The 14,344-nt window shown below is 42.7% G+C and overlaps 1 protein-coding gene across 2 annotated transcripts; it reads left to right on the forward strand.

Annotated features, from left to right (window-relative positions):
- Nucleotides 1-22: 22 nt before the first annotated feature.
- Nucleotides 23-14,095, forward strand: RAC1 (Rac family small GTPase 1). 2 transcript variants are annotated; one of them, XM_069029738.1, is made up of 7 exons: nt 23-181; nt 6,216-6,287; nt 7,615-7,732; nt 9,910-9,966; nt 11,450-11,512; nt 12,219-12,378; nt 12,532-14,095. In XM_069029738.1, exons 1-7 carry the CDS (start codon nt 147-149, stop codon nt 12,660-12,662), a joined length of 636 nt encoding a protein of 211 aa, XP_068885839.1. In that variant the 5' UTR covers nt 23-146; the 3' UTR covers nt 12,663-14,095. The 2 variants fall into 2 exon arrangements, with proteins under 2 accessions (XP_068885839.1, XP_068885840.1); XM_069029739.1 differs by lacking the exon at nt 9,910-9,966 and having other exon boundaries at nt 24-181.
- Nucleotides 14,096-14,344: the final 249 nt, after the last annotated feature.

Raw genomic sequence — 14,344 nt, forward strand, 5'->3', positions numbered from 1 at the left:
CCGGCCGGATGTGAGCGCGGCGCCGCTTCCTGCGCCCGCAGTCCGCCCTCTCCCTCCCCGCCTTGGGTGGTGCCGCTGCCTCGTCCCTGCTCCAGGCTCAGGGCGGAGGCGGCCGCCGCTCCCTGCTCCGCTCAGCAGCAGCCCCGATGCAGGCCATCAAGTGTGTGGTGGTGGGCGACGGGTAAGTCCGAGGGACCCTCGGCCGGGCCCGGCCCTGAGCTGCTCCGCCGGCCCGTGGGAGGTGTCGGGCCGCGGGGCGAGAGCGGCCCCCGGGCCCCGCCGCGGGGTGTGGGCGATCCCGGCGCGAGGCGCGGGCGCGGCCCGGCCGCCCTGAGGGAGCGGGGCTGCCCGGGACCGGGCCGTGGCCGGGGGCCGGGGGCGGGTGGGTGGCGGCCGCGGCTTCCTGCTGCTGCTGCTGCCGGGCGGGGAGGGAAGCGCGGGCACGGCGGGGCCGGGGAGCGGGGGTGTGCAGGGGTCGGCAGGCCGTGCGCGTCCCTGGGCTGGCCGGCCGAGCCTCGCGTCGCCGTGGGGCCGGTGCTCCAGGGCCGGGGCCGTGCTGGTGACCGAGTGCTTCGCGTTGGCGCGGGCAGAAGCGGCCGCTGTGAATGAGCAGGGTGTGCTGGGCTGTCCGGGCAGGCCGGGCCGCGTCCCTGGACTGCCACTGCTTGCTGGTGTTCTTTCATCACCGAAGTAGTCCAAGTGTATTAAAAAATTGCCATATTGTTAATTATATGAGAAAATTATTATTGATTTGAAATACCTTTTGTGAAAGTAGCAAACTTACTACCTTTTAGAGTTTGATTTTTGACATCTGACTTTTGCAGTAAAACTGAATGAAATGGGCTGAACTCTATGCAGATCATAAATGCTTTTGGGCAGAAACTGCTTTTTTGCCTGCAGACATCTGGTCTTGTTAGGCTCCTGTCTAAAGGAGACTGGTAGGCCCTTAAAATACAAATAGTTAATGATATACTTGTCCATAAAGAGCTGTTACACCTACAGTATCTTAATATGGTGTTGCTTATATGTGAAACAAGTTGGGAATGCTTTTTAGACTCGAGTTAACTCAAAAGTTTAGCAGTTGGATTCAGTGTGAGGAGTACTGGAATTGAGGGAAGAGTTTGTGTGTTTGGTATTTTTGAATATTCTCCATGATACTATTCCCTTCAGCTCAGAGGGATTCTCTCTCTTACTGGATGTCAGAGCTCAGTGGAACATCACAGGCCAGCTGGAAAACAAGACTTGTCTTATGCAGTTTGAGGGGCTTTTTTTTTTTTTCCTTTAGGAGAAACAAAAATCCCAGTGTAGGCTGAGCATAATTGGTGTCACAGCAAACTTCTGTAGATGACAGAGGAGTGAAGTGTATGTAAACGGACTCGCTACAGTGGTCTGTAATTTCACATGGTGCCTTAATCTTCAAGTTATTTGTGTGGGGTGGGGTTTGTTGATTTGTTTTTAATGATGTAAAATCCCTAAAAAGGCATCTAAGTATGGTTGAAAAATAAACCTTACAGTGTGACAAATTTGTTTTGACTTGCTATGTAAGGTTTGGAGCCATATGAACATGAAAGTGGTATCTCGATAAATCATTTACGTAGTAGTGTGATTCTTTGATGCCAGATAGGATAACTGTGGGCTGCTCTTTTGCTTCTACCAAATTTAAACCCAACAAAATGGCTTTTCTGCTGTATTTTTTTAAATTCATCTGAACTCTGTATTTACAATGCTGTAAATAAATGGGATGCATCATGTTTGGGTGGGGAAAAGGTTCAGTCTACTTCCTCCTCTAGAACTGAGAACTCAGCACAGACGAACTGTATAATGTTCACTAATTCATTCAGCAAAACAGTTCTTTGGGTCATTTGCTTTGTAAACCATCCCTCTTCCTACAATTTTTGTTGTTCTTTGTCTTGGAAATGTAAGTGGTGTAGTTCTACCTGACTTTTGTACATGTGTGTTAACAAAATATGGTAGTTTAATTTCTTTTCCTTCCTCCTTAGTTAGAAACAAATATTTCTTAAAGATCTGTTTAGGTACTGTTGCTTAGATTTGGAAGTTTTGTATAATTCTCTGTTCACTGTTTAAAAAAAATATTTAACTATTTGTGTTTCTTTGTGCTGTTGTTGCTTCAAGAGCTCCAGCATTGCAGGCATTCTAGGAAACACCATGTTTGGCTGAGATAAGGCCAAAGTTTTAGTGCTCCTGTAAAACAATGCAGGTTAAAGATTTGCTTATGTACTATAAAACTTGGGTATTGTTTTATGTACCCTCCACAAAGATCTGCTAGGAACAAAATAAACAAAGCCGTAGAAGTACCTGTGGTTATTTTTTTAATTTGTTAATGAGTAGGCTGTTTCTCATATGTAACTCATGTTTTGTTCTTAGAGTTTTGACTGGTGTATGTTTAGGCAGCTAACTTGACAAGAAAAGTGTGGCATGTGTGCTAGTTTGGGCTAGCATATTTTCCCCTTGGTTTCTTTTATTTTGCTGTGGGGATTGTTTGGGGGAAAATAAATGACAACTGTTGCTTTGAGCTGTCATGATAGAGAGCAGGAGGAATGTGCAGGACGGATGAAGAGCAGCCGCTGGAATAACTGCAGGAATTGCTGTTGATTGACACTTGAGAAAAAGCATTGGTGTGGAAGTTATTTTTAGCAGCTTTTGTTTTCACTCCAAAAAGGCAGCTGTTAAGTGGTACAAAATCTCCAGCAATGTTGTGTAACGTTAGAAGTTCTGTGTTTTGGAGAAATTTCCAGTTACTGGATGCCACAGAAGTTGTCACACTTTGTGTTCTTCTGTAGGCATTTTTAAATTGTGTAAATACTGTAAGAGAAGTAATTCAGGAGCTGTTGTTTGGAATTCTGCTTAATCTGAGGCCTTGTCTACCAAAGCTGTGCTGTATTTGCTTTGATGGCTCAGTGAGAAGGGGAGGGCCTAGGATAATTGGCTTCTTACTGAGTGTAGTGCAGTGTTTGTGTGAGATGCTGAACACCTCGGGTCCCTCCCGTGCCATCTGGAGAGAGTGCAGTGACTTGAGATTTGGTAACTTGTGTTACTGAACGTTTCAAAGCTTTTAAAAAAGTACTAGTATTGTAAGTACTGAAGAGCATATTTGGGGGAGGGTGTGTCACTGTGAGTAACACAGCTTATCTGAGAGCCTATGCAGCTAAACCTACTACAGCAGCAGTACTGAACTCTTGATCTGAGGGTGGTACTAGGGAAATCTCAGCTACTCTTTAACGTCTGAGCAAAGACCTGGGCAGTTGTGCATCGTGTCTGCCAGAGAGGTAGTTCATGTGCATCAGAGAAAGGGAGAAATGGCGCAAGCAAAGCCTCCTCTGAAGGCTGCCATCTGCAGATAAAACATGGCTCCAAGCAGCTTACAGTGGGGAAATTTCATAAAACTTGTTAGCATAAATAAAGAGAAGGAATGTTTTGTTTCAGGAATTGATACATATGTGGTTATATAAATACGTTGATTCCCGGGTGCTGCTCAGAATCAAAAAGGGACTCAGTGCTGTCTTTTGTTAAGGTAGTTTTGTTAAGCGTTTAAAGCTGGATTTCTGTAGGCCATGTTTTTAATGACAGTCAAATGTTGCTAGTTTCATTTATGTAATAGTGGGTGGACAGAGCTGTGATTAAGTAGTTGCTAGAAATCTTATGACTAATCTTGTGTTATTTTAGATTCTTAGTCTCAGCCTTTATGTACAAGGATTTAAACTTTGCCAAACAGTTGGAATTCTCTTTAGGGGAGTTGCTTTATTACAGAAATTAGAAGTCTAAAAAAGTTGATAAAGCACTTAGAGGATGTACTTTATAAAGGTAGGCATTAGTGTTTATTTTTAAGACTGGTGACCATAATGATCTGATTCGTGTGGCAGTGAGCCAAAAGGCAAGGAAGGCAGGAAACCTGGATGGAGCAAGTCTGAAATGAGGTTGTTGAACGTGTTTTTTCTTGTTTAAATGACTCTGGCTGATTGGTGCTGCAGAAACACACTACTAAGCTTGGAATGAAATCTCTCACCACCTTCCTGTGCTGTTTTGATTAGCCACAACAGACTCAGGAGTTTCAGTGCAAAGGAGCCCAGATGCACAGAAAAGTTCTTGATTGGCTGCTGAAAATGTTGAGTTCAACATTAATTTGTTGGAAGCTCAAATTACCTGTAATGACTTTACTGGAAGCTGAAGCGTCAGCCCAAACAGGTTCCAGAAGCGTGAGAACGTGTCGTGTCTGCGCCTCGAGAGATTTCCCAAAGCATTTGGCTGTTGCTCCGCTCGGGATCCTGAAGGTTTTCCCGCCTGTCCTTTGTGAGCTGGCCCAGCACAGCCGGCTGTGGTGTTGGGAGAGCAGCACATCCAAACTGATCTAACTCATCAGCAGGCAGCTAAAATAGCAAGTTGTCCTTATGGGGGAGGAATAACTTTCTTTAACTCCTTGTTCTGGCTTGTTAGAGTGTTAGTTCAGGAGCTAAGAGGGGATCTCCTCTTTTGACAGCTGTTAAACAGGTATCTGCATGGTGAACTGCTCCTTGATTGTTTCCCACACAAGTTTTTTTAAAGGGTAAATCCATCTACTTTTGAGCACAAGTATATCTTACATTTTACAACAAGGGAATGTTCAGACATTGTACTTAATGAGAACAGAATTAAATGCTTCCTTTCGTGATGCTATTATAGCTTGGTAAAGAGTGCATGCTGAAAGGAAAAAGCCCTCAGACTGTGTGAGGAGCTGCTGTCTTAGAAGCAGGTATGAAAAACAGGGTGGAAAACTTCATGGTATGGTCAGAGTTGCAGCAGATGAGGTGGTATGGCAAGTACTGGCTCAGAAATGTAAAGCGAATTACAGTGAAAAATGGGTGTGTAGGACAAAATCCCAGATAATTTTGCACGCTGAAGTGACTCTTCCATAGCACAGGCATTTCAGGTGATGTCAGAAGCTGCCATCAAATACCTTCTTGGGCTAATGCAGTGAGGAACTGCTTAAAGTTGAACGGAGAGACTTTAGTTAGAGATTGAGCTGTGACTTACGGATGTGACAAAGCTCAAATTCACTTGTGAAGGATTTAGTTCAGGAGGCTCATGAGTCAAACCTCATACTAATGGCACAATCATACGTGTAGGTGCAGCAAGGTTTCAAACTTACTGCTGACTGGCTGTGAGCAAATTGCTGTAGTGATAAAACATCTGCAAGACAATGCAGTTTTCCCTGCCCAGGAGCAGGAAGGGGGATCGGGCAGGGTGTGAGGCTGTCTGGCAGCATCACCTTGGAGGAACAAGCTCACCACTGGAATAAGTGGGAAGCCTGCAAGGGAACCAGTCTGCAGTGTCACGGGCACTCTTTGCAGACACTATTTTAAAAAAGAAATAAGGCCCAATTTCAGGTTTTCCAACACTTTAATTGAAACTGCAACAAAAATTGAGTGCTGGCGTTAATCAAATGTTTGACTCCAGATAAGATGTGGAGAGGAGGGTGGAGAGTGAAGGAGCTGGCTGCCAGAGTTCTGAAGGAATCATGGAACAGAGCCTTGTCCTGACCCCATTTGAGGCTCTTGTGAATTAGATCGGTAGGAAGAGGTTTGGTGTTCCAAGTTTTTCAATACTGGAATGTAATTTATCTATAAATCAGTTAATTAAATGTTTGAATAGTTGGTGAATGCATGTGGGGTGTCACTTTGCAATAGCAGTAAATAATGTGAGAGTTATCATTTGTATTCATTCCTTAAATACTCCAAAATAATGATATATTTAGAAATCATACTTTCCAAGCTTTCTTTAACTTCACTTATATGCAAGTATACAATTTTCTGGAAAAGAGAACAGTTTTGGAGTTGTGTAAGGGTATCTGGAAATACTTCTCAGTTTTTTTAATTTCAGAGAGTTGGAGTAAGGTGATCTTCCTGGGTATTCAGTCAGGTGACTAGGAGGTGTTAGTAGTCTAATTAATACCTGTGGGTTTGTTGGGGTTTTTGGGACTGAAAAATAACAAAATGTGGTAATCTATCACTTCACAAAATGGATGTTTATATTAGGTGTGTTTTCATTGCCAGTAATTTTAAGGCTGCAGTCTGTCAGCTGTTTTCCTGCACAGTAGTGACTGGAGACACTCAGTTATCCTTGGGTGTCTGGATGTAATTAGTCTTCTTCCCCTAAAAGAAATGTTATTTCTTGTTATTCAAGATGAATGTGTTTTACATGTGAACTTTCTCTTTTTGCAGTGCTGTAGGTAAAACATGCCTACTCATCAGTTACACAACCAATGCATTTCCTGGAGAGTATATACCCACTGTGTAAGTACTTATAAAACCCAAAGAACTCATTTCTCTCAGCTTCTCAGTGCTTACTGCCATTCCAGATTCCTTAGCTGAATTGTTTGAATTGTCTGCAAGCACCCCTCAGGTGTGTGTACACTTGGAGCTTTTACTGAAGCACAGTCACACCGGTGCCTGCTGATGGTCCCTCAGTTTTGGCTCTCTGTGCCTTCTAGGCCTGGCTGATTAGGGACTAACATTTGCTAACATTTTACCAGATGTTGTTCTCTTCCAAAATAGTGTGTACTGTCATTTATAATAAGCAGTCCTAAGGCTGAACAGCTTGTAAAACATCATATCACAGTCAGAAATAGTTGTCTTACATGGCTGGTGATTTTTTGTTTATTTGTTCCTTCCACTTTTTGTGCTATTGCCAATCCTGTGCAAAGCCAGCCACGGCTCTGTAGCTCCTCAGGCGAGACTGTGGAGACTCATTTATTCCGGTGCTTCCCTTTTTCTTTCACACAAGGATTTGTCAGTATCAGTATTAGTGCAGTTCTCTTTTCCAGGGCCTGTTGGGGGGTGTTTTATACATGTGCAGCTTCTTTGCCCTGTTCTGATGTCTCTGTATTTTCATCTCACTATGGTGCTCTCTGGAGTATTGATGAGTTTTTAAGATAAAATAAATTCTAGTAAGGTTTACATACACTTTTGTTACCTGTCCAAGGCCTTGCTGCCTTAGTTACTCCTGTTTCTTTTCTTTGGTCTTAAATTCGAGTTTTTGCTTTACAGTTGTGTTCCCAGTGAACTTGGTTTAGCCTTAACGAGTCATTAAAACCTTTACACCCACAGCAGTGATGAGATAAAAACGATCCCTCCACTGGCCCCTAGTTATGAGCTTTGATATTTCATTGGAGGAGGTTTTGATTAGCAGGATTAATTAGCTTTTTTCTTACCTACTGTTGTCATTAAGGATTCCTTGGTTGTTGCTCCTGTATCTTCTGTTCTAAATCTCACAGCATGAGACAGATTAACTTGCTGAATGTCCCACTAAGACTGGAAAGTGCTTGCTAAGTACATCACCTGCTTTCCTGTGCTCACTGGGATTAACACTTCTTTGGAAGAGCCATGACAGGGATCACTTCTGCTCAGACTGGACCAAATCTGTTGTGTATAATTTTTTTATTCCATTACCCAATGCCACACTTGTTGTTTAAAGAACAGCTTTACTGTCTCTGGGCAGCAGACAGGTGCAGTGAAAATATTTCTTTCCCTAGTTTTCCCAGTTAGGACTCTATGAGGCAGAAGTCCTTGGGTGCTTTATTTTACTGCAAGCTAATGCAGCTAACTCTCTCTTTGTTTTCAGTTTTGACAACTACTCTGCCAATGTAATGGTTGATGGAAAACCAGTCAACCTGGGTTTGTGGGACACAGCTGGTCAAGAGGATTATGACAGACTACGTCCACTCTCCTACCCGCAAACAGTAAGAGCTGCAGGGTGAAACCAGGAGCAGCTTTGCCTTATGTTGGACAGCCTTGTCTAACATAAAGCAGTTTTCTTTTTGAACATGAGGCCAACACTGTCACACCTGGAGTTGTATTTATTAGTAACAGAATTTGCATGCCCTGTGTATTCGTGTGCACTGGTACTTGTAGAGTTTTGTGTAGTTGCAGCCTCAGAATTGTCTGGAATGCTTGATTTAAAAGGAAAAAAACACCCCAAAACTAACCCAAAAAATCTTGGTGCACAGTCTCATCAGCTAGACCATCGATTGTAAGGTTAGCATGCCTGCCAAAGTCAGGGTTTGTTTTTGGTTTTAGGCAATGTTTGGCTGCAACCTGACACTGTCACTGCTAAGCACTTGATACTGTTTAGTCTGTGTGAAGATGTTCTACATGTGAAAGAGGCAGCACTGAATGAAGAGATTATTGATATTGACAGAGGCTGCGGTGTCCCAGCTTTCCAATGTGCTTGAGCCCATGGTTATTTTATTGCTTGCTGTAGTTTGTGCTGTGACAGCGACACAAATGTGCTTCTGTCTTCCCTGTGTGCAGCTGGTTAAGTCCTGCCTGCATCCTGCATCTTTCCATGTTTAAGGAAAATGCTGAAGAGATCTGCTCTCTTCTTTCCAGTGTGAGTTCAGCTACAGTCAATCTTTGCAGAGGTGGTTTTCTAATCTGTTTAGAGCCGTGACTTTTACCTGATGGAGCTGTGTTATAAGTAAAGAAAGGATAATTTGCAGGGGGTTTTTGGCTCTTGTTGACTGTCAAATATATGTTAAATGTGAGTAATGTAAAATGCAAAATTGTCCCACTTGACAGCATAACTGCTCTCTTGAATAATGTGAATCTTATTTAAGGAACTCTGGTGCTATTTTCAGTAATCTGTCTTAATTCACAATTTTCCTTAAATTCACTGCTCTCTAACTTAGAGTCATTAGGCTTCCCCATCAGTTATGATACACAAGATTGATACGAATTTGCCAGTTGTGGGCAACTACAGTTGAAATGCCAGAAATACCTGTCTTTTCTAGGAGAGACTATGGAAAGCTGGTTTTCTCTAATACTTAGATATTTATAGGATACTTAAAACTTCAGCTTTGCTTAACATAAAAATGTTTTCAGAAAAGTGGAAAAAGATATGTTGAAAGATATTTAATAGGGGATAGAATGCCTGTGACACAGAATGTCTGTGACAGAGGGGCAGAATGCATGTCCATGTCTTCAGCCTGCTAAAGTAACCGTGGGTTTCTGGTAGACTGCAAAAGAATTCCATGTCAATCTAAGCATCTTAGGGAAAAAATGTCTCCTGTGCAAGCATGTATAACTGTTCAGTACAGGTTTAAGTACTTTCAGTTATTTGGATTGGTTTTTCACAGCAGAACATTAAACAGGGTGGTAAGTCTTGAAATTCTTGTGAAGAAATCTTCAGGTTTCGGACTTGTCCAGTATCAAAGATTCATCATCCCCACAAAACTAACAAAAAGCACAGAGGAAGAGAACAGTGGTGCTGATGAAACCTGACCTTTTTTTAAGATCTGTGTTCAGCCTCCCTTTTCCTTCACTGTGGTGTTTAAAACTCACCCCCTTGCATGTTCTCGTGGCCCTCCTTTCCCTATTTGTGCACCTGAACGATGTTTTGGGCAGGGTGAAAGCAGCAGGTGTTGGTTACTTGGGCAGTGTGTGTTGGGATCAGCCACCCAGCAGTTCACAGCTGGTAACTTCACAGTGAGGGCTTGGCATTAATTTGTATCTTTTGTCTCCTTACTTTTATTTTATTCCTTAAATATACAGGAATTTAATATCTTCTCCTGAATGCATTTGAAATCTACTAATATTTCCAAATATTTGGGGAAGGAAAGAGTTGGGACAGAAAAGATGGTCATATCTGTTTCCTCAGGAGAGCAAACCAAAGAGAAATTGTTGGTTGGGTGCTTTTCAGGAGAGGTTTGATCTTGCAGGTTTCCCCTGACAGTGCAGAACTGGTTTCTGGGGAAGGCTGGTGTCTGCTCTGGGTGCAGTTGGTTGTGCTGAATTACAGGGCAGCGTCTCTCTTAAGAAGAAAATCCTCCTTGAGAATGTCTGTGAGCACAAATTGCTGACTGAGAACATTTTCCCTTAAATCCATTTGAGGAGTAACTTTATCTCCTGCTGTTATTAGGTTGGAGGAACCAATGGTAAGAATATATCTTCCAGTCTGGCAGATCAACCTATTGCCGTATGTAAAACTTTAAATAAACTTCAGTTCCAAGTTCTGTCATCTTGTCTTACCTATGATAGTGATAAATTGGCCCCTATTTTTTGAACAAATACTTTTCTTGGAACTATCAAATTGTTAGATTTGAGAACTCTGTTACCAAATTTCTTTATATGAGTTGCTAAGATTAAATATTTTCTTGAAAACAAATAGCTTTTCCTACTTATTAAGATTGACAGTGTGCAAGACACCTGAGATCTTCCAGTAATTCCTTGTGGTTACACCAAATCTTTTGATCTCTGGAGCTAGTGAAGGAGAGAGTCTGCATCACGTGCAGCCTTGAGTCCCCACAAACCTGCAGAATTGGAAAACAGAAGTAGTGGCCATAGTATCACATTATTTGATGTTATTTCTTTCTTCTTCTGGGACGCTGCTATGGAAACCTGTTGGGTGATGCATGAACAACTGGGTTGCAAGTGCTTAGCAGTGAGATGTCAGCTGCTGACCTAACAAAATGCCTTGAAATGCAGCACAATCAACTAACATTCTGCAATGCCTGATTCTCTAGCACGTTTGGTACCGGAATAAGTACAGATGCACAGGTAGGTTGGGGAAAGTTGGGCTTGTTTGGGAGACACTTCCCGAGTCTTGGGTCATAAAGCAAGTTTACATCAACATAGACAGAGGAAATGAATGTTGGGGTTAATCTGAATGCTTGCAGATTAGAGCATGTCACCTGTGAAACCTGAATTGTATCCTGCAGGTACCATAAACATGTGCTCTGAAATGTTTTTATCTGCTCTTACTTAGAATTTTTTGCCTTCAGTTGAAAAGCAAGATGTGCAGGATTCCATTTTTATTTCTGCTTTCTTATTATTTAGAAAGGAAAGGGGGGAGCTTTGAGATTTTTAATGCCCTTCTCAATCCTAATTTGGTTACAGAGAAATTCTAAAGTTTTTTTATCCTGGCATTCAGTAGGAGTGAAGTTTTATAAGAAGTTCAGCAAGATTCTTCTGATTTGGGCATGAAAGTAGTAATTGTTGAAATTCTCATGTTTTCTTTGGCTTTTTTTATTTCATGGTGTATAGTCAGCCTTTGCAATTTAAGACTACTTTAGAGTTGTTTATTAATAGTTAAGACTTTGCAGCATCTTATGCTGATGAGGTCAGTGAAGAAGAAATGGCATTTGGAGAAAAAACCCGTGCAAGGCAGTGGTATTAATGTCCTGGTTGCTGGCTACTGCAAGAGCTGATTATAAATTTGACTGCAATCTATTTGTTGTTTGTTTTCCCCCCTTCTCTCTGGCTGCTTGTAGCTGCCTGGGAATGGATTTCCCTCTGGGAAAGCTGCCTTTGATTGTCACATGCAACTGTATTGCTGACCTTGCCTTTTGCAAGTGTGGTAGAGCTGGCAGTGTGATGGAGGTACTGCTGATATTGGCCTGTTCATGACATTTCTACAGTGGTTTCTCAGTTGGGCTGACTTCTGTCCACTTGTTTTGTAGGATGTCTTCTTAATCTGCTTTTCCCTTGTGAGCCCAGCTTCCTTTGAAAATGTCCGTGCTAAGGTAAGGATGTGCTGGTACCGTTTTATTTCTGAATGTTCATCATCCTGTTCACAGCAGAGCTTGGAAAATGTTAGGTGCTTTTTTTTCCAATCGTTTTTCCCACAGGCCACGTGAAATGCAGTTGGGAAAAGCAGAAATCCATTTCCCTAACTTGTGAGTCATGGAAGTTCAGGGCACATGACACACTTCAGTACGAATTGTTCCTTGATGCACTGATAACAGTAATTCAAGAGTGTTCAGCCAGCAAGGTGCTGAGATCACAAACAGGAGCTTTCCTTTTAGTACAGTTTGAAATAAAAAGAGTTTACAAACAAGTGCCTGTAAACACTGGGTTGACAGCCCTTGTTCCTTGCATCAGCCATCCTTCTGCACGTGCTCTGTGACTGTTGGGAGTGTTCCATGTCCTCAGACAACTCAGCTGCACAAGGAGGCATCTCCATTGGCAAGGGGGGCTCAGGGCTCTTCTGGTGTGTGAGGAAAAGACAGCCCTTAATGGGCTACATTTTTTAAGTGTATGGAAACAGCTGCTGGCTTCACTAATGGGGATGTGCCCTTTTCTAATCCTGCCCTGATGGGATCCTGGTGCTCCCGTCTACTCCGAGTGACCGAAAGTGAAGGACTGGGAGCCTTCAGGTGAGGTGTTCCAGGGCCTTCAGGGAACTCTGCCCCCACACAAGAGACACCATCTTTTATTTGTCTTTTTCAGTGGTACCCTGAGGTGCGGCACCACTGTCCCAACACCCCCATCATCCTCGTGGGCACCAAACTCGATCTCCGGGATGACAAGGACACGATTGAAAAGCTGAAGGAGAAGAAGCTGACTCCCATCACCTACCCACAGGGCCTTGCCATGGCAAAAGAGATCGGTATGAGGCAGTGGGGTTACTGTTGGCTGTGTTTGTGGAAGACCTTGTACCTTAATTAAATAAAATGCCTGGCTGTTGTTGTGGAGCCAGCTGGGAGCAGTGCTGCTGGAGCTGTGGGAAGCTGCTCTGTAACTGTGTCTCTGCTTCCCCCAGGCGCAGTGAAATATCTCGAATGCTCAGCACTTACGCAGCGAGGCCTCAAGACAGTGTTTGATGAAGCCATCCGAGCAGTGCTGTGCCCCCCTCCTGTAAAGAAGAGGAAGAGAAAATGTCTGCTGCTGTAAACGTCACCCTCCCCCACCCCATCAACCCTGTGCTTTGCTCAAACAATGGAGCATTCACATGCCAATTTTTTCTGTTATAAATTAGTTCTCTTCCATCAATCCTTGAACCAATTGACAATTTCATGGTTTTGTTTAAAGTATGATCCTTACCTTGCATTCTTCTAAGAGAAAAACTGAAACTCCTGAAAAGACACACCTATGTAAAGCCTTATTTTTAAAATCCTCTTCTTGCTCAATTAAGTGTTGCCAAACTATCTGCTGAACTAAGTCGCATTGTTGTGCTACAAACACTAAGCACTAAACTGTTTTTTAAAGATTCTTCTTGAAAATGACTCTAATTTCTGGTAGGAAATGCAAAATCTTTCTAGTTTTTCACAGTAAGTAACAGTACCAGGGAATTAGCAGAACACTGCGCTCTGATGTGTTTTATCCTGAACTGTTTTCCCAGCGCAGCCGTTGCCGGGTGGTGCAGGCAGCACCCACCTCTGGCAAGGACTGACACCCGAGTCACAGTGTAAATGCTTTATCGTTGGTAAGGGCTTGGTTGCAATCTAGTTCTTGCTGCTGTGATTGAAAAAATAACTATTCTTACTGAAGTGTATCTAGTCCTTTTGACAGCATTGTATTGTGATGAATAAATGGAATATTGGGTTGGATCAAGAGATAGTGCCAGACAGTATTTTGACACTGTACAGCTGACTTACACTACACTGCCAGAGTAGCTCAGCAACCATTTTCCCAGAGGTGCAGTAGTGGAGACAGGTTGGTGTTCATGGGTAAATTCCTTTGAATTTCAAGTAGGGCATTCATGTAGGTACAATTCTGAATCAGTCATTCCCACTTTTATGTAGTAGATGCTTTTCTTGTAGAATCTCTTCTTACTGAGCAATATAACTTGTATTTTAAAACTTTCTGATTGATAGAAATTGGCTTTTTTTTTCTTTTTTTTTTTTTTAGAGTAGAATGTTTAAGCATATCCTCCTTATTTTCCTGTTGTTTCTGACCCAGTAAGTTATGCTTTCTGAGGAGCTTTTAGTCTATTAACTAGGTGTAAAAATCATGTGAAGCAGCTTTACACATTTTAGTAATTTTTATATTTTAAACCTCTGTTACTGACAAACCTTCTTAAATATCACTATTTGCAAGATCCCCCCACTGTAACGTGACTAATGCAGCCAAGTGTTCTTTCTGTCACTCCATGTGCAGCATCGATTGCGTAACGGTAACTTGGGTCTGTGAGGTTCTGTAATTAGTGCTAATGTTCTGTACCTTCCAAACTGGCAGGAATATGATGTTGAACTACACCCTTTCAACCACTAAAGCAAAATTTAAAAATAAAAGTTGCAAAATTGTGAAGTTTTTACATTGATCTTTTGCTAATGCAATTGGCAGTATGTTTTGCATGTATGACTTAATAAATCCTTGAATCACAAGTGTGGTAATGTTTGAGTTTCTAAGCAAGTGTCTCCTTCTTGTGCCACTCTGAGCACACATTCTTGTTCCATGCCAGCAGCCCTGTGTGCCTGTGCCTCCTCAGGGACAGTGTGCAAACCCCAGGCTGGCAGTGGTGCTCTGAGAGCCCAAATTAAACACAGCACTTGGCAACAGCTCTGCAGAGGCCTTGCCCTGTCAGTGCAGTTGTTAGAGCTCCTGCAGTGGGTTAAAGCTGCTGGCAGCAGGGG

The sequence above is a fragment of the Aphelocoma coerulescens genome, chromosome 14, assembly GCF_041296385.1.
Source record: "Aphelocoma coerulescens isolate FSJ_1873_10779 chromosome 14, UR_Acoe_1.0, whole genome shotgun sequence".
NCBI classification, from domain to species: Eukaryota; Metazoa; Chordata; class Aves; order Passeriformes; family Corvidae; genus Aphelocoma; species Aphelocoma coerulescens.